At 40.3% G+C, this 24,155-nt stretch overlaps 1 protein-coding gene across 2 annotated transcripts in view; it reads left to right on the top strand.

The window, feature by feature from the left end:
• si (sucrase-isomaltase) overlaps positions 1-21,913 on the top strand; it is a 42,961-nt gene extending 21,048 nt beyond the window's left edge. For both annotated transcript variants that reach the window (XM_028961543.1, XM_028961544.1), the window contains exons 28-48: positions 384-552; positions 1,660-1,756; positions 2,842-2,954; positions 3,244-3,369; positions 3,827-3,955; positions 4,188-4,304; positions 4,387-4,449; positions 4,938-5,054; positions 5,578-5,668; positions 5,977-6,115; positions 7,106-7,239; positions 7,748-7,782; positions 8,044-8,160; positions 16,934-17,082; positions 18,932-19,016; positions 19,159-19,215; positions 19,331-19,455; positions 19,601-19,689; positions 20,100-20,149; positions 20,437-20,607; positions 21,657-21,913. In XM_028961543.1, the coding sequence (XP_028817376.1) occupies positions 384-552; positions 1,660-1,756; positions 2,842-2,954; positions 3,244-3,369; positions 3,827-3,955; positions 4,188-4,304; positions 4,387-4,449; positions 4,938-5,054; positions 5,578-5,668; positions 5,977-6,115; positions 7,106-7,239; positions 7,748-7,782; positions 8,044-8,160; positions 16,934-17,082; positions 18,932-19,016; positions 19,159-19,215; positions 19,331-19,455; positions 19,601-19,689; positions 20,100-20,149; positions 20,437-20,607; positions 21,657-21,737 (2,254 nt within the window). In that variant the 3' untranslated portion in view covers positions 21,738-21,913. The remainder of the gene's footprint in view (positions 1-383; positions 553-1,659; positions 1,757-2,841; positions 2,955-3,243; positions 3,370-3,826; positions 3,956-4,187; positions 4,305-4,386; positions 4,450-4,937; positions 5,055-5,577; positions 5,669-5,976; positions 6,116-7,105; positions 7,240-7,747; positions 7,783-8,043; positions 8,161-16,933; positions 17,083-18,931; positions 19,017-19,158; positions 19,216-19,330; positions 19,456-19,600; positions 19,690-20,099; positions 20,150-20,436; positions 20,608-21,656) is intronic.
• The last annotated feature ends 2,242 nt before the right edge of the window (positions 21,914-24,155 follow it).

Genomic DNA, 24,155 nt, shown 5'->3' on the forward strand with positions numbered 1-24,155 from the left:
ACACATGCGTTCAGAAATGGTTCACCCGCCATCATCACTTGGAAAACGTACTACCAGAGGATATTTCGAGTAAAAGTTTGAGAAAGGAAGTTTCTGAAAAGCTGGTTCTTTTTAATCTTGGACAACAGATTGATATCAATTTTGAGGCACTAAGATGCACTACCTTTGATGTGATCAAACGTGGTGGTTATTACCACGCTTGCAATGAAAAAGCTCAAAGGAGTGCCCTGCTTTTGAGGGAAGTAATTTTGCCCAGATCCAGGTAGATGACTTTTTAATTCCCGTTGGAGCAGGACAATGGTAGAAGTTTACAAGGTCACCGCCCTGCTGACAGAAGCCTGTTCAATCTTACGTTTACTTCTCACAATTAATCTCTTTCAAAGATGGGACTCGGCAGTGCCAGGGTTCACCTTCTCAGACCTCTTCATTCAGATCTCCACTCGTCTGCCATCCCAAAACATTTATGGCTTCGGAGAGACAGAGCACACCTCCTTCAAACATGACATGAACTGGCACACGTGGGGCATGTTTACCAAAGATCAGCCTCCTGGTGTAAGTTTTTTTTTTTTTAATAACCTGAAACAGATCACCAGATACCTATTTAATCCCTGATTCATTCAGTGCGTCTTTTACAGCATTGCTTCCAGGTTATCTTAGTTAACGGTTGCTTTGGCCAGTGTCCATTTTAACACTGGCCAAAGCAGTGTTCACTGATGTCTCTAGCAAGGAATAAAGACAGTTCTGATCATTTAAGTTCAAACGTGTTCATGTGTAATTGATCTGATTAGATCTGACTTGACTTGCCTAAATCTTGATGAAAAGCATGACAATGTGGATCTGTCTCTGTTCTACATTCCATGCTTCCCTTATCAGTAAAGTTACCTTACACTATGTAAAATTTTAACATTTACTTCACTCCAGTTATAATCCAAGCCTTGTCACTGCTGCCTAAGTACGGCAGACATGTTTTCTGCTTCAGTTAATTGGCTTTTACTTTTCCATTAGGGGTTAGTTGAGGTAGTCGGTTTTAATATTCAACCATTTCTATGTCTGCCTTTATTAAGTGCTAAGGAGGCGGAGGTGGTTTTAGATGCATACTTAATGTTTTATTGTTTTATTTTTGTTTGATGAGGTAATTATGCTAAAAATCCACCATAAATATTACAATGACCATGTGCAGAGAGTTGTTTTTTAATGAATTTCCGGCTGAACTGTGATGCCTAGCTGGTGCAGGGGCGACTCTGTCATTAGCTGTCAGTCCTTGTTAGGGGACCTTTCTCCTGTGACTCGGCACCATCTCGTCACGCTACAGCAGGGCCAAAAGGACAGAGAAGGGAGGAGCGGGAGAGCACAGGGAAAGGGTGAATTGGTATGGTGCCTCAGAGCCAAATTTTCACGCTTTAACACTGTGCTCTCTGAGTGGTTAGGAGACTTGATGTTACTCTAGCAGGCACTTTACACTCTTAACAGTCAGCAATGGTGCATGAAGATGACTGTAGTTGACTGTAATTCCACTATGGTTCAGTTTCACCTCGGAAGAATGAGAAGAACTTAGCTAGTGTTGAAATAAATGAATTTTGGAACTTGATGGTTAATAGCTGCAGCCTATTTGCAGCTGCTTCTTCTCATCCCTCCTCTCTTTCGTCCTTTCTCTGTCAGTATAAATTGAATTGCTATGGAGTCCACCCTTTCTACATGGGCCTGGAAGAGACTGCTGATGCCCATGGGGTTCTACTACTGAACAGTAATGCCATGGGTGAGCATCTATCTGTCTCTCCCCAAACCTCTTCACATATTCAGAATTGCCATGTCCCCATGTAGGACTGATCAGTGTTGCATGAACTAGTACGGTGGTATAATTACCGATTCATGGAAATGCAAACCAACAAGGAGCAAAAAGTACCAAATAACCCAACAGTTACCAATAGAGCATAAATTCAATTGGAAGGACACCGATAAAATTTATCGTGTTTGCATTAAGCTTCAAATTGCAAAAATTGAAATATAAAATATTCCTAAAGCTTTAAATGTCAATTTAGAAGAAACGTTTACACTTACCTGATGTGGTCTTTCCTGCAAATCTTACAAGACAATGTAATTACATTTTTCATATTTACAGGTCACATGATGTACATTTTAAAATACAAGTTGTTCAATGTCACCCCTGGATGTCCCTAATATGTGGCCACTCCCATTTAAGAGGCATGCCTGTGTCATGTTCTATTAGAAATAATGCTGCCTAGTGCAGACGCTGCAATAAAAATAAGCCAGAAATCTAGAGGGTTATGACAATCCATCACCACGATTCTTGGAATTGCTTATTAAGAGAGACAAAAAAAGTACAGAAAATATGTACACTTGCATGCATGCATTGCAGAAAACAAAAAAGAAAAGTCTTTGAAACATTGCCCTAAAAAAAAATAACATTGTGTGCTCCCATGCTGTCCTTGTCATCTCTCTCCCTCTCTCTGCCATGTGTGGTCATAAGTCCTTTTTCACAGTAGATGTTATGTAAGACACACTGTCAAAACAGATGGATGCTGTCCCTCTCTCCAGTGCAAAGCTCAAGGTCTCAAGTGATAAATGATGTTGAGATGTTATTTATCTACACTAAATTATGTTTGGCTCTCCGGACATAAAACAGCACCGTACGAAGGACAGTCTGAAGAATGTTACCTATGTGTTCTCCCCACTTCTTTCAGTCTACCATTCATGCACACACACATAGCTCCAACTATCCAAAACCTGAAAGACACAGAAAACAAGTAAGACATGGCAGTCTTATACAGAAGTCTTATCGCACATAAAAACCAAAATGCAGGGTTAACTTTCTCCTTCCAGATGTGACCTTACAGCCCACACCTGCCCTGACCTACCGCACTCTGGGCGGAATACTGGACTTCTACATGGTGCTGGGACCCACACCAGAGTTGGTGGTGCAAGAGTACACTGAGGTAAGCAGCCTTCTGTTCAGGTTGGAGGGAGTGTGTGTGTGTCTGTGTGTATGTATGAGTCAGAGAGAAAGAAAATGTGTGTGTTTGGCGCGGGGAAATGTGGCATCTGGTAAGTATCTGCTCCATTGCTTGCAATGTATTCCATTTAAGCACAGATAAAATTACGCACAAGAATTTAGCATGCACTGAAAATGATATGAGACAGAAACATTTGTGTGTGCATTCAGCTGTGTGTGTGTGTGTGTGTGTGTGTGTCGATTTATTTATTTATTTATTTATTATTCAATAGTTGATTGGCCGTCCTGTACTCCCAGCCTACTGGTCACTTGGATTCCAGCTGTGTCGCTACGGATATGCCAATGACACAGAAATAGCAGACCTCTACAGGGACATGAAAGCTGCACAAATCCCCTATGTGAGTCTCCTAACATAACCTTTTTGAAAACCTTTTCAAACCTCTGCTCAAAGCCTCGTGGAGTCATTTCAAATGCTCAGAAAAGGACCCAGGTCGCAGTATCCATTTGGACCAGCACGGTTTCCAAAAGAGAAGATTTGCAAACTGAAAGGCTGAGCTGCAGCCGTAGCCGTGAGAAAAGGATGGCTCATATGTGGGCGAGAACTGATTCACCCTATTCAACTCGCCACGTTGTAATTAGCCGGCTGGAGCCGCAGTGAAGTAACACACGCCCCTCCACTTTGACTGCGAAAAACAGCAATCCCATACAGGCAGGTTAGCGGAGTCTGCCATGCAGACGATGTGAGGTAACGTCGGTCAAATTAACCAAAATTACCCCCAGTTAAGTACAGCTGCACTTCTCCTGTTGTTACTTCATGTGCTCAATTCCGACCTTTAACCTTCAAAACCTGTACAGGACGTCCAGTATGGAGATATTGACTACATGGAGAGACAGCTGGATTTTGTCCTGGACCATAACTTCTTGGGCCTGCCGGCTCTGGTGGATAGCATGAGAAATGAAGGGATGCGATTCATCTTCATTCTAGTATGCGTGACTTCTAAAAATATTTATAATCAAAATGTATTTTTTTTTATTGTCACAAAACTAAGTCTTGATAAAAGATTAATATAAAAAATACCTTACTGATATCATCATGTACTAAATAACGAGGTTTAAACAATGGCTCGAAATTATGTATTCAGTATATTATTAAATTCAGTACATATTACATATTGTCTGCTGAAAAATGTCTCAGATTTCCTTTCATGTTTTCTAGGACCCAGCCATCTCTGGCAATGAGACGGAACCGTACCCAGCGTTCATCCGAGGTGTTGAGGACGATGTGTTCATCAGATGGCCTGCAAGCATCAGCAGTGAAATTGTCTGGGGAAAAGTAAGTAGAAGTAAGAAGGCCGTCAACTTTATGTCAGCTAACCGTAAATAGCCCGGCTTCTGGATCTTGCTTTCTGCTTCAGGTGTGGCCTGACCGCCCCAATGTCACAGTCGACGACAGCTTGGACTGGGATACTCAAGTTGAGGTGCGTCACATATCCGTTCACCTTCCCACTGTCAAGCTGCAGAATCAGCTCTGCAGACCAGTCAACATGATACAAAGGCGCTAGGCAGTGGTGGCCTTAAGGTTAAGGAAGCGGCCCCGTAATCAGAAGGTTGCCGGTTCGAATCCCGATCCGCCAAGGTGCCGCTGAGCAAAGCACCGTCCCCACACACTGCTCCCCGGGCACCTGTCATGGCTGCCCACTGTTCACTCAGGGTCAGGACAAATTTCACTAGGTGCACCGTGTGCTGTGCTGCTGTTTATCACATGTGACAATCACTTCACTTCGATTCTTTTTTACCAGTTCACAGAAATGGTTGTAACCGCACAGCTGCTTTATATCTCGACTCTCTGTCAATTGTCTGGGGAACAATACCACGTTCTGGGTCCATTTTAGAATTCAGCCACGGTCATTGCAATCAGCCGAAATGCTCGAGGTTGATGTTCCTCCTGTGTGTGATTTTGTTGTAGCTGTACAGGGCCTACGCCGCCTTCCCCGACTTCTTCCGCAACCAGACCGCTGTTTGGTGGCAGAGGGAGATTTCGGACTTCTACCACAAAACAATGAAGTTTGACGGCTTGTGGATTGTGAGTCTGTACATCTACTTTAAAAAATAATATATTTGAGTATGTATCCAGTTATTTATTGGTTTGGTTTTTGGGTATCCAGTTATTGATTGGTTTTTGGGTTCCTAGTTTTCCTTACATTGCCTATATCCATGCACACTGAGTTTATTGGCGACTTTAAATTTGGCATATGTGTTTTTGAATGGGATTAGCTGATGCGCCAACCTGGGTGTGTCCCGGAATGTGCTCAGGCACCTGCAGCAATAAGATGGCCAAACATGTTTGGGAAGTGAGATAGAATGAGTGGTAATCTTTGTTTTCACATATCAGACCCAAGGCCAAAGCAGATATCTCACAGCTTTAACATGGCCTGGAGTATTTTATTAGGTTTACAATATGGTTTGCCTGTTGAAGGTAAAGGTGCCATAGAATGGAAATCTGGCTTTTCCTTGGAAAGCTTCAGTACATTAGTACTACAGTGGGTTAGTACTAATTTGTGAATGTCAACCTCGTTCTAATCTTTCACTGTCTCTGGCTTTTGAAGGACATGAATGAGCCAGCAAGCTTTGTCCATGGAACAGTGGGAAATAAGTGTCTTGGGCCACTTATCTATGACAACCCACCCTACATGCCACGTAAGGACTGAATATGGATCATACATGGAAATTATATTCAGGTCACCACACAATAAAAAATTACAATTTATTATATGTTCAAACAATAAGCCTCTTTGGACATACTTTATTCAATTGCATTCAATTTATTCATCTTATTTCCAATCTTAGTCTTAGTCATTTTTTCATCACTTTTATGTTCAGCGTTTTAAGACAAACACTTATTTGCGCAATAAACGCCATCAAACACTGTATATTGAGGAAGGGTTCTGGTTATATGTACAGTGATAGTACCTCTGCCCGTTTTAAATGTCTTTTATGTATTTCAGCTCTTGAGTCAAAGGAAAGAGGTCTGGCCCATAAAACTCTGTGCATGAACAGTGAACAGTTCTTGAGTGACGGCACACCTGTTAAACACTACGACGTCCACAATATCTACGGCTGGTCTCACACCAAACCATCATACGAGTGAGTTCCACATTTACTTCCGAAATACAGTCTTTGTCAACATATCAGCACGAGGGAATGACATATGTTAACGCCCTATGTGGCCTTCATCACACATCATGCGCTCAACATACAAACATACAAGGCAAATGGCATGTTATTACTTAAACATATGGCGTCAGACCAGCGCACAATATAGTGACAGATGTTTGCACACCATGAGGTCAGCTGGGGTGAGATGACTTGATGTACTCACCATGCAGTCTTTATAATTACATACACCCTCGACTGGGAATGTGAACTGAGCTTATACTCAAATGCTCCTTCGCGTGGCATCATTGCAATTTTTTTCGTTTCATAACAAACGGTTGCACAGGAACAAACAAGGGAAAAATTCCACCAATGAAGACAATGAAGAGAATTGCGTTGACTTTCTTAATCTGACTCCACCAATTATAAACTATGCATTTAACTAGTCTGATTTTACCTGGACATACAGAGGCATGGTACAAAAGAAGTTACAAGAATGAACAGTTTCTAATTTATTAACACTGGTAGATAACTATTGCAATCTATGTTAATATTGTATGTAAAAATGGTACCAATGTCACAGAAAACAAATTAAAAGAAATAGAGCTTTGCCTGGAGAAACTGGTGGGATAGAGAAAGGTCCAGAAGCTGGGGGGGGTGAGCCCCAGATGGAGGAGGAAAGAAGCAACAGTAGCCTTCAAGACAACCTCTTTTATACTCATCATTTGACTCCTAAGAAGGTTGCCACAGATCAATCAGATTTTCTGCCTTGTCCTAGCAGAATATCTAGTTGTCATCCACCCCATCAAAACTTTCCCATCATGGCACCTGAGGCAATTTGCTGGCCTTTTGGCACCCAGGGAACCCTTGGGGGAGGCTGCCTCTTGATAAAGATACAAGTGGGGGTCTTCATTAAAGATAAAGCACCTGGAATTTCCCATCTTACTGTTTCTTTTGATCTTTGTGGTGGCGGTACTGCAGTGCACTACTGAATGTTACTGGAAAGAGAGGGGTGCTAGTGACCCGCTCCACATACCCTACTAGCGGACAGTGGGCAGGCCATTGGCTGGGAGACAACAATGCCTCTTGGGATCAACTCTACAAATCAATCATAGGTACAATTTTGAGTATTATTTTTGCACTGCTTACACTACTTTAACTATGCAATTGGAGAATCATAGTCTCTATCATGTGAAGTTTTTATGCTATTCATTAAAATGAAAATAAATCGGTGTTCTCCATGAGGGGAAAAGGTTATCTTACTCTAAGATAATGGTTAAAATTAACAGCAAATTGACAGGCTAATCACTAAATCGCTAAATCACTAAACCATCTGCTAAAGTCTGTCGCCCTGTAAGCAAAGAAAATCTGAGATTTTAGATATCCAGTGTAATTGCAACAGTCAAAGATGACGTGTATTGATAGCGCATATTAGTTGTGCAGGTGTGTAGCTGGCACGTGAGTAGGTCCTGTTCTTTCCTGTTATTCTGTATGGCTGTGGCCTTGGGTGTGGGAGTTATGGATGATGGGGATGTGTGGGAGAGCCAGCTACATTTTGTCTGATTGTCTTTTTCTAAACCGCCCCCCACCATGCTTCTCTTAATTCTTTCTTCTCTTCTACAGGAATGATGGAGTTCAGCCTCTTCGGCATCTCTTACGTAAGGGTTCAGCTCCTCTCCCTCCAAGCTAAATGGATATTGATATTGATTTTCAGGCCTTTGTTTATTTCCTTTCAAAGCTGTGTTTTCATGGAACTCCACTATGTCTATTATAGGTCTCAGAAGCCACAATGGTGTTCTTTTTCATGAACAACAAATTTAATAGAGGTTAACTTGTAAATGTAACTCAAGCCAGAAATCAGTTGATTTGGTCAATATCAGCGGTTTGAGCTGAAAATATTTTTTTTATTTTTATTTCAGACCGGAGCAGATATCTGTGGATTCTTTAATAAAGCAGAATATGAAATGTGCCTTCGCTGGATGCAACTGGGCGCATTCTACCCATACTCCAGAAACCATAACGGAAAAGGGAATGAGGTAAGATATTTATTTTTAGATTCACAGGTGCCGAAAATAGTAGTAGTGTCAACTGAGTCCCCCTTCTTTACCAACTGTGTCTTACAACCCATGGTGGCAATCGGAACCAAGTAACTACATCCAACTGCCACTGCAAGATATGCAAATTCTCCATTCATGGCCACACAACATGGTAGTCTCCTATGAAAATAACAATTAATTTGCAACCATTTTTATCTGAAAGTATAACTATCATATAATAAATATATAATTTAAGACATTTTTAATAATACTCCAGATTTGCTGTGCAAAATCAACAAAATGTGTACAAGAGGCACAACAGCAGAGCAAAGCACTGTCAGCAACCCCAGACCAAAGCAAACCTGATTTTGACTGCAGAAAGCAAGCAGAGAGAACATGCAGTCAGTCATATTTAAATGCATGTGAATCAGAATAGACTCTACAGCCTTTTTATAGTAGGATGTTAATCTTGCACCCTTAAATAGCCAAATAAATTTAGAACATGTGAGGTTTGATATATGGACACGTTGAATCAGATCACAGATCCATTCTTGTAATTTAAAATATAAAGTTTATGACAGGGATAATGTGAATGTGATCATGGTTCATCATGCCAAATTAAAGCCATTTCATGTCTAAGAATCTCAAAGATGGAAAATGGCAGTCTTTAAAATGATTTAAAATAATAATAAAATTTGCCACCTGTGTATGATCACAAGGTGCAAGGGAATGACAAGCCCCATTTCACTGCGGAGAACCTGTCATGGCCTGTCAATTGTCACCTATTCACTGTGGCACTTGCTTAAAACTGTGACCTTTGTGGAGTGCTCCAAAACATGGTGAGAGAAATCCAATAAGCTGAGACCAGAGGGGAGATCGATGCGGCATGGCTAAATTTCCTTGTTCGCCTAAGATACTGCCAGCATGCCAATGGGAGACACAACCGTAATTGAATTTTTCAAGGTGATCCAGACGCTCTCTCCCCTGGTTTTAATCATATAATAATGGCTTAGAAATGGGTGTTTACACAAGAAAAACATAAAAGGAAAATATGCAGAATATTAACACTCTTCTGTGGGGGTTTAGCGAATTACAGTTCATTACTGTCTCTCTTTTTTTTCAATGTTCTAAATAACTGTAACTACAGACAAACAGCTTCACTTATTAAATACAAGACACAATTTACACTGTATGAAGATTACAGGACTATGGACAAAGTCTCAAATGCTTATTGCATGTATTCATTTAGAATATTTTTTCATTATCTGTCAGGATACTTTATTCTGCAGACATTGTTTTAATATTATAAAATGCACAGGACATTCTACACAGCATTTTGTTGTTTACCTCTTATTAAGGCTTTGAAAATGACAAATCCAACATCTACTTGTGTATTCCTAATATAACTGCACTTAAAGGTCTGTAAATTCTGAAGAAATGGGAAAAATCTTGCAATAACCTCCTTACCACCCTACCCATCAGTTTCAACAACAGGTCAATGTAAATGTGAACACTAGATGCAAATTCTTGGCTATTCAAATCAAGTTGGTAGCAAGGTTACCAAGCAGCCCACCTACTTACTGTTTGATTCAATTTCATTGCAAGATTATTGGATAAATGAGGCTTAAGAGCTAATCAGAGTTAAACTGAGGAAAAAAAAGATTTACTCATATGGCCTTCACTCCTTTTCATCACGGCAAACGTTATTGCTTTTCTTAGCTCGTCGGCCTACACATCGCCAATAAACACAATAACATTGCTTCTCTTTTGACCAGCTCCCTGCAATTATCCTTGATAGCACAATTAGCACATATGTGGCTGTCACATGAAGCCATTTATAGAGAAGGAAAGGGTCATTTAGTGACAAACCCTAAGCAGACAGAAAAAAACCCCAAAATAAATTAATAAAATATTCACCAGACAAATAAGGTCATAAAAAAAGGAAAAGAGTCTGGAGGTAGGGGTGGTAAGAGTAGGACTAAAGGAGCAGAAGAGTTTAAATATATGTGTGTACTCTATGAATTGTGCTCAGCATCCTGCAATCCATATCTCTACTGGAGTATTGATATTTTTCACAATTTCTCTGCTTTGTGCCTCAAACATGGAGGCTTTATTCCATCTCATGAGACTTTAAGGCACATATTTCTACTTTAAATTGACTGAACAGGCAATACCTCCCCCAGTTAAGCAAAGTCACTCTCTTGATATGTGGTGGTGTGTAAAAAGAAATAAAAGATCACAGAATCCTTTAACACTTGGGTTTGGTGCAATGTTGCGATGGTGCTGCACCTAGGGTTGCAACAATTCGAAAATTTGATGGTATGATTATAGTCAGAGATTATAATCTAGTTTTTTTTATGTTAATTGATTTAACAACATATATAAATTAACATATATAAAAAACACACATTATATAAAGATTTTGATCTTCATAAGATATTTATTTCAGCTTTTTGAGTTAGTTAGGAAAATTAAAATGTGTAAATAAAATATAAGTTGTCTCTGTACACGTCTATAGGTAGCACAGCTCATTTGTTGTTGACAAAATCTTTACGGGAGTTACCACCTTTTTACCATTTTAGAACCTATGCAAAGACTATGTTTGAAATAATTTTTTATGAGACTGCCAGAGAAGTAAGCATTTTTAGACAAATGCTTTTTTAGAAAAATAGAAAGCAAAGTTTATTCAATAGCCTACAACACTACATGGCTAAATGATTTTGAAGTTCTCAGAGTTCTAGTGTTTTACCGTATTACGCCAGTGTTTGTCTTCCTGGCAGCTTAAACGACACCTTCTATGATGTTTTATTGTAGAAATATGTGTTTTGGAATGCTTATGTGGTGAATTGTGGCAGCTTTAGCACTCTATAAGAGACACCCCTTTTTCTGCCACAACAAATGGATGACCTGTATTCCTGGATTTCTCCTTTATCATCTTTTGGGGATCCAAAATAATTCACATGAGAGAATTCAAATGCTTCAACGGGAGAAGACCCGTTGTTGGTAATCTCTCATTGTCCTTCTGCCGAGATAGGTAGGGTGGTAGTAGCCTAATGGTTAACACAATCGCCTATGAACCAGAAGACCCAGGTTCAAATCCCACTTACTACCATTGTGTCCCTGAGCAAGACACTTAACCCCTTAGTTGCTCCAGGGAGACTGTCCCTGTAAATACTGATTGTAAGTCGCTCTGGATAAGGGCGTCTGATAAATGCCGTAAATGTAAAGATACATTTGGGGTGTTTTGTCCATGCAGGTCATCGTAAGACTGGGGTGATGTGGTCAAATTTCCTAGTTCTAGTTGGAACTCTGGCTGCAGTTTACTCATGCACCTACTAGAGCATCCAGACAGTACTGCGATGCAGTAATCTAACATTGATGTAATAAAGGCATGGACCAACTAGTCTGCATAATGCATTGAGAAGATGTTTCTTATTTTTGCAATATTTCTAAGGTGAAAGAATGCTATCCTAGTGGTATTATATACATGTTAGTCAGATGAGAGACCTGCATCAATGAGGACACCTAGATCCTTTGCTTCAGTACTTGGTGAGATAGAAAGGCTATCCAGGGTTATGATGTAGTCAGCCATCTTATGTCTGGCTGCTTGAGACCCAAGTATGAGAGCTTCTGTCTTATCAGGGTTTAACAGAAGAAAAGTTGGTAAGCATCCACTGTCTAATGTCCTTCAGACAATTCTCTATTCTGTTTAGCTGCTGCCTTTCATCTGGCATTGCTGATAGATACAACTGTGTGTTGTCAGCGTAGCAATGAAAGCTAATACCGAATAACGTCACCTAAAGGTAACATGTATAAGGAAAATAGTAATGGACCCAAGACAGAGCCTTGTGGAACACCAAACTCTACCTTACTATAAGAAGATGAATCACCATTGATGTACAAAAACTGATACCAATCGGTCAGATATGATCTGAACCATAAAAGGGCTGTTCCTTTAATTCCAACATTATCTAACCTGGCAAGAAAAATAGCGTGATCAATAGTGTCAAACTCAGATTAATATTGACAGAACTGTTTGTTGTGCTTTTTCTCATATCTCTATTCGTAACTATTTTAGAAATTCATAAAACCGTCGCTACTATGATGATATTGAGGGGTAGTATCCATTTCTGTCTTATTCCTGGTTATTTTGGCGATAGTGTTAAACAGGAATCTGGGATTATTTTTGTTTTTGTCTATTAACCAAGAGAGATACGTTGATCGAGCTACCTTAAGAGCCTTCCTATAATTAAGGAGGTTCTCCTTCCACGCTATTCGAAATATGTTCAATTTACTTTGACACCATTTACGTTCTAATTTCCGGGCGGTATTCTTGCGTGTGATAATTTTTATCTCTTACTATCTTCCTTTTGAGGGGAGCAACTTTATCTAACATACTACGCAGTGTTAATTCTACACATTTGGTCGCTTGGTCGAGTTCAGTGGGGTTTGTCGGTGAGTTGATCAGCATTAATAAATCTGGTAGTATACTAATAAACCCCAGCGCTGTACTTGATGTAATTGTCCGTTTGTCTCTATAACGAGGGGAGTTCAGTGTATTGTGTCTGAGACATATTTTTGAAGCAATAAGGAAATGATCTGAGATTATTTCAGATTGCGGAAAAATTACTATGTCTTCTATATTTAAACCGAAGGTCAGTACGAGATTGAGCGTGTTACCATCTTCATGAGTAGGTCCTGTTATATTTTGTTTAACTCCAGCTGAGCCTAGTATATATAGGATTGCTGTTCTTAGCGAGTCTTCCAATTTTTCACAGTGGCAACAATTAAGGCTTTATCCACAGATACAACCACGTTAAACAAAGTCTGTAAATCCACTTAGAAACTCTGAGTAAGGTCCAGGGGGTCTATAAATAATAATCATCTCGCCCAAAAAGACCAGGCTTCCCCTGGAATGTTGACCAGTTATTATTAAAGCCCACTTTATTTTTTGGACACCACTCCAACAACCAGCGATTTATGTCGAGGAACCTGCTACATGTCTCGTCACTACGCCGAAACTGCAGTAATGGGCCAGAGCAGATTACTTTTTCTGACATCGTTTTAGCCAACTCAAGCATCTCTATTAAATTATCTTTAGTTATTTCCAACTGGCTTAGCTGGACATCATTAGCGCCACCATGGATTGCTATACTAGAGGTTATTTATATCTACGGTTATTTTTTGCCAGCGTTTTTAAATTGCCGCGGATGTCGGGTGCTCTGACTCCAGGAAAACACAGGTGCCGCTATCCTCGCGTTTCGAACCGTTTCGAACTGAGTTACCACTGACTAGAGCCGGTGTTTTGTAGGACGGATGCCTCGCTGAGGGGGGAGAAGCGGTTTTGAATGTGAGTGGTGCCCAGGTGGTGATTTATGCCAAGCCGTCACTCAACTGCCCTGCTGTCCGGAGGGCGCTAATGGTACCAGTGCCGGGGTAGAGACACTCACCGGCTAACTGGGCTGGTGCGCGTCCGGGACTAGAAATGAATCTATATGAGACCCTAATTAAATATAAATTTCGTATGCGCTCTTCTTGCTCGACTATTTTATCCGTCATTTTGGCTAGTCTTCTACACTTACCGCAGGTAAAATCTTCACTACTGACGGTGTTCTACAAACTGTGCATTTCACACACTGCACAGGGGATTAGTGAGGGAGCCATAACTAACATAACATAATGTTTTTGTTGAATTTAGGTGATTATTAATTCAGAGGTAATTCAGGAAATCCTTCCAGAAAAAACAGCTCACGCCAAACACGCCAAACAGTGCAGCACCGGAAGCGGAAGAGCCTTAATTAACTGCGATGTTTCATCCCATGGTCAGTTGTCAAACCAGTTAATCCCTGCAATCCTAGCTGCACCCAGAGCCCTTGCTTGTGGAGCAATGGTCATTTACAACAACATTGTGGGAAGACCAGAGAATAAGGTGTCAACAAATGAGTGTCTGCTGGAGACAGGGCATCTCTTGTAGTGGCAGCTCATATCGATGGGCAAATTTGCGCTGGCAAATGACTCCAGTAGTCATAATAACCTCAGAAAACACTTTCCGCCCCCTCTTTCACATCTCAGTCCTCCCTTCTCTTGCTTTTAGGAATAAAATCATTGTTTATTGCCAGCCAGTCTGTGGACTGCATTGCCATGACCTTTATTGCCGGCTGTTTTATCTTCTTATGACTGAAGTTTGCTGCAGCATGGAGATAGAAGGCAGGATGAGAAGCAGAAAAACTCTCATAAGAATTTATTTTAATGTTATTTATGGTTTTTACGTTGCTCTCAACTGTCCAATGTTTATGTCTGGTCTGTTCACAGCATTTTATCCTGGTGAGGCCTGAAATATGCTCATTCATAGATCTTTAAATAGTTTTCATCAGACGACATAAAACAGAAGAATACTGCATAAGGAAGCAAATACGCATGCCAGTGCATGCTATAATGTTTTAAATTACTCCTAATCTGCATATAAATATTCTAAATGTACAGTATACAGTGAACCCCACTGAACTCGACCAAGCGACCAAATGTGTAGAATTAACACTGCGTAGTATGTTAGATAAAGTTGCTAAAAATCATTAGTGATTTAATCTTTGCTATGAAAATGTGATTTATAGGTGATCTGGATGTTGTTGTTGCTAAGCAACATCATTCACTCATCAGTCAAGTAGATTGATTGTTGAGGAAACAAGGTGTACAAGGCATAACGATATTGAAAGATGTGTAGTTGTAATGTCTTTCAGAGAATCAAACTGCAAAATATTAACTTATTTTGTTCTGGGGTCAGCATTATTGACTGTCAACATTGTTAGTAACCTTGACTTGACAAAAATGACAGCCCCGCTCCTAAACATGGACTACAATTTTTGTCATTCCATTAAATAAAGAAAGCTTGCAGCCTAGTAGATTTAAAAAAAAAAATTGATTAATTAAAATAAAAAATGTAATCAAGAGAGGCTAGAACTGTGCTGAATCATATCTTCTAAGGCAAATACAAAGAGAAGTTCCACAGTCCTTTGCAATTGATTTGATCCATGTAACTTTTCAGATTAGGCGTCATGTTATAAAGTGCTTCCTCGTCGATATTTGGTAGCTTTTTCCTGTTCTGTAGACTCACAGTGGGAATCCTCTTAGACCACTAAGAAATGGTCAAGTGATACCCTTCTCAGAAAATGGCATCTTTAGAAGATATTAAAGGTGAACAGAAGACAACCCTGAGACTCAGTTACTCCCCAGATACTGCAAATACAATTTAATAGAACAAAATCTGAATATCAACTCCAGTACAAGCTCTGCACATTCCTAGTGTTGATTATTGCTGGAAAATAGTGTGTGCTAAAAATGTGCCAGAGAGAGTTGTGATTCATTATTGCCACACATGCTTCACCTTTGCTCTTCTGTAAGAATGGTGTGCTTATAGACACTCTGCGCTTGATCCTGATGACCTGAACGGGTCGGCATAACAACCGAGCTTTTGTCAAGTACCATGCATGCATAAAAGGAAATGTGTCAGTAAGACACCATCAGTTGCTATGGATGGGTGGAAGATTCTGCTCCATCTGCCCTATTGTACCTGAGTTTCTGGAAATCAGTGAGTTTGGATCTAAGGTTATGAACAGCTACAGTACAAACAGAGAAGTTGGTCTGTCACTGCGATTTCTCACTACCTCAATTGCTTTATAACAACTTAGTCCTGTTACTCAGGGTTGTTGTTGCCAGAGCCTATCGTGAGACACTGGGGGCAGGGGACTAACCCAGGGCAAGGCACCAGCACACAGGAGACTCACACACTTACTCCTATGGACAATGCAGAGTCTGGGGCAGTGTTGCCAGAGCCTTAAAATATTGTACCAGAATCTAAAATTAGGCAATTTGCATTCTGATGTTGCTTGAAAATCGGCTTCAGTAACACACATCATCTATGGCCTAGGCCTATGTATAATGCAACTTTTACCTACAGAATGTTTGTAAAAACCACCTCTGGGCAGAACAGTGACTCCACCTGTGTGGAGTGCAGCATGAGTCCCTACAGTGAACAGCCCAGAATATCATTTGCACATTGCAACAGTGACAGAAAGTGCTGTTAGTGCTACAGGGTTTAACCACCCAGGAAAACCTCTGTCTTTCTCCCATTAATTTCTGTGAGTCTGATGTAACTGCAACTCTGCCGTGCAAATCTGCTCTTAAAACATTCATCATTGTCTACTTTGTGCATCACCACGTGTTACATTGTGTATTGATTGGCTGTAAAGGCAAGTGAGATGACTGTGCATAAACAAGTCAGGTATGTTAGCGCATCCAGATGAAACGCAGGCTCTGTATCTAATCATGCTAATGAAATTACAACAACATGAAGGGGTAAAATTATCGTACATATCGTTCAAAAAACTTAAAACATTACGTTTTTTGGAATTATTGATCATACATTGTACAGAGAGTAAAATTATGGTACAAATATGATAATTATCATACGTCTGCCAACACTGGTCAGGGGAAACTGGAAAACCAGGAAGAAACTTGCAATAACATGGAGAGATCATGTAAACTCCACACTCACAAGGTCCAAGACGGGATTCAAACTCACAAACCTGGAGGTGTGACACCATGTTGCTAACTGCCATGCCCCTGCGCGGTTAGCCTGCTTCTGGGTGCGACTTATTTTCTTGACCACAGGCAAGCGGAAATCAGACAAGACCAGATGTTAATATTTAAATGAGAAAAATGTTGAGTGTCACTTTATTTTATTGTGATGTTTTGTATGTATGTATGCTTTACACAGAGACAAGATCCCGTGGCCTTTGATGAAGCATTTGCCAGGGCATCACGTGACGTGCTAAACATCCGTTACACTCTGCTGCCCTACCTCTACACACTGATGTATCAGGCGCACGCACATGGCAGCACTGTGATCAGGCCCGTCCTGCACGAGTGAGTCCTGCACTAGTTTGCTTTCCAAACACACCACACAAAATGCTTGTTGGCTTGAGCAGTTAAATGTGATTTTTTTACGAAGAAGCAAGGGTTCAGTAGTTTACCCTTCCCTGCTCTAATGCAATTAATTTACCTCATTCATGGATAAAAAAATGAACTGAATAGAATATCAGAAGCCCAGGTGGAAAGACTCTTTAGCCAATCAGTTCCTAAATAAACGGATCCAAGATTTACTAAATGAACCCGCACTTGCTAACAGCCCTGCGGTGCAACAAGTAACTTGTGCTGTCACACTGCATACAGTACAGAAAGTCTAAAGCAGCTTAGCTACAACTGTCAGCACACAAAACAAGATGAATGGGAGAAACAATGCAAATTCTTTTTTGATGCATGCCGTTTCCTGACATCGTAGGGTTTTTTCTTTCGATACCATTGGGTAAACCCCACAGGCCGCAGAAATATTTTTTGACATGTTGTCTCTGAGCCTTTGCACAGGGCGTCAGTTTAAATGACTTCATTTCAGCAGCGCAAGCTCCCCCTCACTCTGAACGCTCAAGTCACATCTTCCCTCCCAAGAACCTTGTTGTTACCCCTTCAGGTTTTGTTCTCTGTCTGCTTTACTTATCATCACCTGCTCCTTGCACAGTCTTTCACTGATGTCTGCATGTTCTCTGGATACATTTTTGTGTGAATGCAGCTCAAGTTAATCACTTAGGACCTACATATAGTGGCCAATATACTGCCGCTATTGGTGCATGGTGCTATTTTTTTATATTGCTAACTTGCCTCCATTTCTGTATAGCACAGTCAGTGACAATGACTTCATAGACTTTTTTCTTCTTTATGACTCTCTTGATAGTGCCCCCAAATTTCATTTACATTTACATTTACATTCACATTTTTACATTTAAATTTTTACATTTAACAATTTCACAGTGATACTGCTCTATTCTTCCCACAACTTCAAGATGCTTAAAATGTGGAGGAAATGTATGCAATTCATATTTGTTTTTAACATTGAGCATAAATACCATTGGAACCACTGGACTGAAAGGTGAAGCAGTCATTCTGCTTATGTTTTAACTCTTCAGCATGTAAACATGCTACATGCACATTTTTATTCTCAGGTTGAATGAATCTCTAGATCCATATATCTTCACTTTAATGTTGCTCTCTGCATCAAAATACGTATTTTGACCAGTGGCATGTAAAAAAAAAACACCACACCATACATAACTATACATAAATATAAGAAAGCAAGAAGCACTGGCAGTTTAATTCCTCCTTGCCAAAACTACTAGTTAACAGCTAGTTATTTGGATTTGAAATCCACACCCATTCCATTAACATACACGTTTTGATACAATATTTGACATAGATATTTGACAACTTAATTTCTTATGTTGACCTCTATTATTTTCCTCTAGTGTTTTCTAATGAAGACTAATTATTATCAGACATCAGCATGCTGAAAACTCCATGTTTGCCTTACTGTAGACAGAAAGAAAGTTTTGATGAGGAAAAGAGAAAACTGACATGGAAATGTACATGCATGATCTTGTCCTGTGCTCTTCTCTTTTCCTTCATCTATTCATTTGGTATTTGTCTCACAACCAGCCGCATTGATCTGGTCATTACTGGTGATACCGTCGTCCTTTGCTGTCCAGCACCTATCCATTTTCTGCCCTCCTACATAATTGTCCTGTTACAGTCATTTCTGAGGCTCTTTTTATTTGACTCACTTTCTCTCTCCATCAATCCTGCAGTTGCTCTAGATGCTGTGATTTGTGGTGGGGGCGTCCTATTTTTCTGATGGATTTGTATGTTTTTTAATTGGTCCTGGCAGATTCGTGAGTGACAAAAAGACGTGGGATATCTACAAGCAGTTCCTCTGGGGACCAGCGCTGCTGATCACGCCTGCACTGGATCCAGTGAGAAAAACGCCCAGTCAATAACAAAACACACTGTTTCTCTCATGTCCCGACCCAACGAGGTCACCTATGCCAGATTTAGCTGGCACCCTTCGCTGTAAATTTAGTTCTGATGACACGTCTGTCCCGGATTTGTTCTCAGGGTGTCACCGAAGTCAGCGGTTACCTCCCAGATGCCAAGTGGTACGATTATCACACGGTGAGCCAGCAGCTTTCTCCACATAATGAGCTCTGGAGGTGCAGCCAGAGAAGAATTCTGTGATGTTGGTGCCTCTGCATCTGACTCACTGTTTTATTTCTGCTCTGTCTTCCAGGGAACGGCGGTGGGGAAACGGGAACAGACTGTGGTCATGCCCGCCCCTCTGAGCCACATCAATCTCCACGTGCGAGGCGGCCACATCCTTCCCTGGCAGAACCCGGCTCTCAACACAAAACTGAGGTGAGAAACAGCAGCCTGGGCTTGCGCTGTCACTAGACGCGGTGCCTTTCGCAGTTAGTTCCAGGATGAGATGAGAAAGTTTATTGTCCAAAGCGGCAGGACTTGTGTTACTGACTGTCTAGCCAATTTTTTGTCCTATGAATAGTCGTAAGAACCCCCTGGGACTCCTTGTTGCCCTGAGTGATGACGAATTTGCACACGGCTCCCTGTTTTGGGACGACGGTGAAAGCATTGGTGAGTCAGCCGTCAAACTTTCTCATTTGAATTAAGCAAAAAATTGCAAGACTGGAATGTCATCACTGACTAAGAGCATCTTTTTTTGTGTTATTTGTCCATATATTTTGTTTTATGAGGCAAGACTATTACAATAATCTTCTCTGATCTTCCAAAGGAAGAAAGAAATGAACCCTGACATTACTCATTGTCCTTCATCTATATATACACTCAGACAATCACTTCAATTCTATTTTTCTTTTTGTGAGAATCTCCCCAGAGATTGTGTAATCTGACAGGGATATCTGACAGCGTACCGTGACACAATCTGCACAATCTGTTCGCCAGGTTTCGCTACGAACAAATAACTTCCTCTTTCTCTCCCCGCTTCAATCACACTCCATTTCGCCTTGTCTTTTTTCCCCCCGCAGACACCTACGAAAATGGGATGTACCTCTTGACAACTTTCTCTGCCAATAAGGTATGCTGATCTATTGACAGCTCTGAGGCAGCAGGCTGGAAAGTGAACTAGAGATAAATTGTTTTTGCTGCAGCAGGGACTGCAGCTCAAGCACAGTATTTTGAGCAAAATATACTAATGCAAAATACAAATTTATACTGCCTAATAGTGCAATTAACACTTTAAATAATTTTTTAAGCATAATTAGTCCTTGATTATTAATCCTGCTCTCATTTACAAATGCTACATAATATTTAGGCAAGTATGGGAAATCGTAATGGTACCTGTTTACATTCTCCAATCCCCAGAACACCTTGTCCGGTTCGGTTGAGCACAACGGGTTGGATGCTGCCGAAGTACCGATGCTAGGTGAGGTGAAGGTGTGGGGGACAGGAACCGCACCCATCAAGGAGGTGTTATTCCAAGGCACCGGAGAAGGCTCTTCTTCGGTTATCTTCTCTCACGATCAAGTGACACAGGTACGTTGCAGACATTGTAACTTTGAAATTGTGTTTTTCCACACATGAAAATATGCTGGTGTTTTGGGGAGGATTCTGGTTTGCGATTTCTGGCTACATTTGTTGTCCTGACCTTGTTGTGACTTCCTGTTTTGAGTTGCTGCTTGTGTACCACCTTGTCTCTTGATTTCACCAGCCTCTTGCTTCCTCTGCTTTGCTTTCAAATATATTTTATGCCCTGAAATTCTCAAAAATGTTTTTTTTTTCTTTTTCTACGAATTTTAAATCTACAATCTAAATTTTAGATGTACAAGTTAAGCACCCTGGAAATTTGTGACAATCTAAGAGTCTCTAAAATATGTGTTCAAATTGGGATTTTACTACTCGATGCTTGTTTTACTGTGTGTGCAACCTTTTGAAGGCAACACAACCTTTCGCAATTTTGATGTTTTGTCAATACAGACTGAAATTACAACAGGATACTTAGACTCTAAGGGGTTGTTCTCTCCTAGTATTTTGTCTTATTTGCTAGTTCCACAATGGGAGCTTTCAATGAAAAATAAAGTCTGTGAGGGAAGTAAATGGAGATTAGGTGAAATACATTATATAAAGAGCTGGAGGATGTCCTGTCTTTTTATTATATATTTTAACCTTTGTTAAGGTTATATTTGTTAATAGTTTTTTAATCATTGACATATCATCTTTTATCATCATTATTTATTGGAAACTATCGTCAGTTTTTCATTTTTTGCTTGCTCTCTTTCTCTCTCCCGCTCTCTGGGGCTTTGCACACTTGAATAAAAGACTTTAAAGAAGACATATCCATTTGTCTCAGGGCATGTTTGGTCAAATACAGCCCCTGCTCGCGCATGGTGACATTTTCTATTGACCTAAAGTTACACAATTTCTCCTCTCCCTGCATAGCATGTGGAAACATGGTCCCACTATCGTACTGAATTATTTGTGTGAGCTTATTGTCCCAAGGTTTCAGGAAACAGGCTTCACATTATGTTTTAATACAATGTGTAGAAAAAAATCCCTTCCTCATTCCCCTGTTCTCTTCATTTCAGGTGCTGAAAATGGATCTGACTGGACTCTCACATTCTGTGAATAATTTTTTTACAATTACTTGGGTCATTGGCACCTCATAATTTATTTGGAATCAAAAATTTTGATTATCTTTCTGGGATTTTGTTGAGAGCATTGTTGTAGATGATGGTGGTTAAGTAACAGTAAATACATGAAAATCTCATTTTAATTTGTATGTTTCTTCTTGATACTGTTATGCCGAAATAAAAAGGAAAATGTATTAAAATTTTGTAATGTTGCTGGTATGAAGTACATTTTTTTCCAACATTAAATCTGGCTATCAACCAATATTGCCATTAGTATCAGGATATAATGCTGTAGTGATGCATTGTGTATTTATTGTATTGTGCAATTCATTGTTATTTGCACCTGTGTCCATGTGACTGTGCTTCATGACAGACACTAGTGCACATAACAATTAGCTCAGCACCATGACAGAACTTTTAATTGGCGGTAGCGCTGCTTAACGGTGACAACGTGCACAGGAGCATAATGACGAGACTTGATTATCAACAGTCTCAGGTTCTGGGGATGAGATCCCCTCCAGCCACCTGCCAGGAGAGACTCACGCACAATTACATGCAGATATAATGATACAATAATCAATTATGCATTCCACAGTAAACATAATGATATCAATTTAGCGATGGGGACTTGAAATTGATTTCTGCTCTAATTGGCAATCTGTGGGAGTGTGAGAGGAGGGGTGGGCATGGGGAGGTGGCGAAGACTGGCATATCTGGGTACTAATGACATGCTATGGTGGCAGAGCTGCTCTACAGTGTTCATTTTGCTGGAGACAGGGCGGAAAGGATCCTACTGAGAAGATAATTATTTGGTTTTTATGAGCCTTTTTGCTTGTTGGACAAAAAAAGTGCAAAAACAATTCATCAGTTTGACAACTATCTTTCTGAAGTCTTTTGGGCTTAGACAATTGAAGAATACAGACTTTAGATTGTTGGCCTCCATAGCTTGCTCTGAGAAGAGTATGAAATAATGAATGATGGGCCTTCCACGAACATGTTTGCAGCATTTTCTTCAACTCAAGATGTGATTTTTTTGGACAGCATTTCCCATGATGCTTAGCTAAACGGGTTGCTGACAGGTTTTAACTTCTTGCTCTGATGCATTCATTGTTGTTTGTTTTGTCTGCTGAAGCTTCATGATACTAAAGGTTGAGATGCAGGCACAGATGTGTTCTAGGTTTGTTTATTTCTAACCACAAGCAAACAAGAGGAGCCTGGACCTAGTAAGTTAAGTGATTGTCATAATGCAGCACAGCACACAGTGCACTCATCAAAAAGTGTCCTCTGTGTTTAACCATCACTCTTGGTGAGCAGTGGGCAGCAATGAAAGGTGCTCAGGGAGCAGTGTCTGGGGACGGTGACTTGCTCAGTGGCACCTTGGTGGTTCAAGATTCAAACCAGAAACCTTTCAGATTTTCCGATTTTCAACCTTTTGTTTCAATTCCTGCCAGGCGAACTCTGCCACCCGAGTGAAAACCAGGAACCCTAAATACTAGACATAAAAGCTAAAATAAGAAAGGAGGACGTCCACAGAGTTAACAAATACACAGGACTGGATACCGATAATGTTGATGGGAGAACAGCGACATGGAGAGACAACACAGAAAGGGTTAAACACAAACTGGCACAAGAAACACTGACATGGAGTAAAACACAGACTGGGACTAGAGTCACACCAACTCAGTCCTGGAACATTCGGCTTTGTGGATATTTGCCGGCAATATATATACACACAGTACAGGCCAAAAGTTTGAACACACCTTCTCATTCAATGTGTTTTCTTTATTTTCATGACCATTTACGTTGTTAGATTGACTTTTTGTTAAGTATATAATTCAGTTTTCAGTTATTTCACCTATTTTTGGTAAGTACATAACTCCGCATGTGTTCATTCATAGTTTTAATGCCTTCAGTGAGAATCTACCAACGTAAATGGTCATGAAAATGAAGAAAACATATTAAATGAGGTATGTCCTAACAACCACTAAGGCAAACAAAAGACAAGATGAACAAAGCAAGATGTTCTGAAAAAACACTGGTAGAAATGATCGCAGGGCTTCATGAATATGTGTGCTATAGGAATGAAACGTAAATATTGAAATACCACATATTCTGTATCTGTGCATGAACATTACACAGTAGACATATTTCCATTGAAAACAGTGGCAGTTTGTCTTTGTCTTCAATCTATGATAATTCCGTCTCTGCTTCTTTTTAAGGGGTCTCTGCTTTTCAAGCCCCTCTTAAGCGACAATCAATACTCAATGTTGAAAGACTCGATCAATCTGAAATTCAAAACTGACTGGCAACATCTCTTTGATTAACATGCCATGAAAACAAGGCGCCTTTGTTATTCTGGAGCGGCGTGAGACAAAGGTACTGCAGAAAAAGTCAAAAGACGACAGACATGAAAGCATAAAATCCACACTCAAGTGACTTCAAAGTTCTGACGTG

The sequence above is a fragment of the Denticeps clupeoides genome, chromosome 19 (assembly GCF_900700375.1).
Source record: "Denticeps clupeoides chromosome 19, fDenClu1.1, whole genome shotgun sequence".
NCBI lineage: Eukaryota > Metazoa > Chordata > Actinopteri > Clupeiformes > Denticipitidae > Denticeps > Denticeps clupeoides.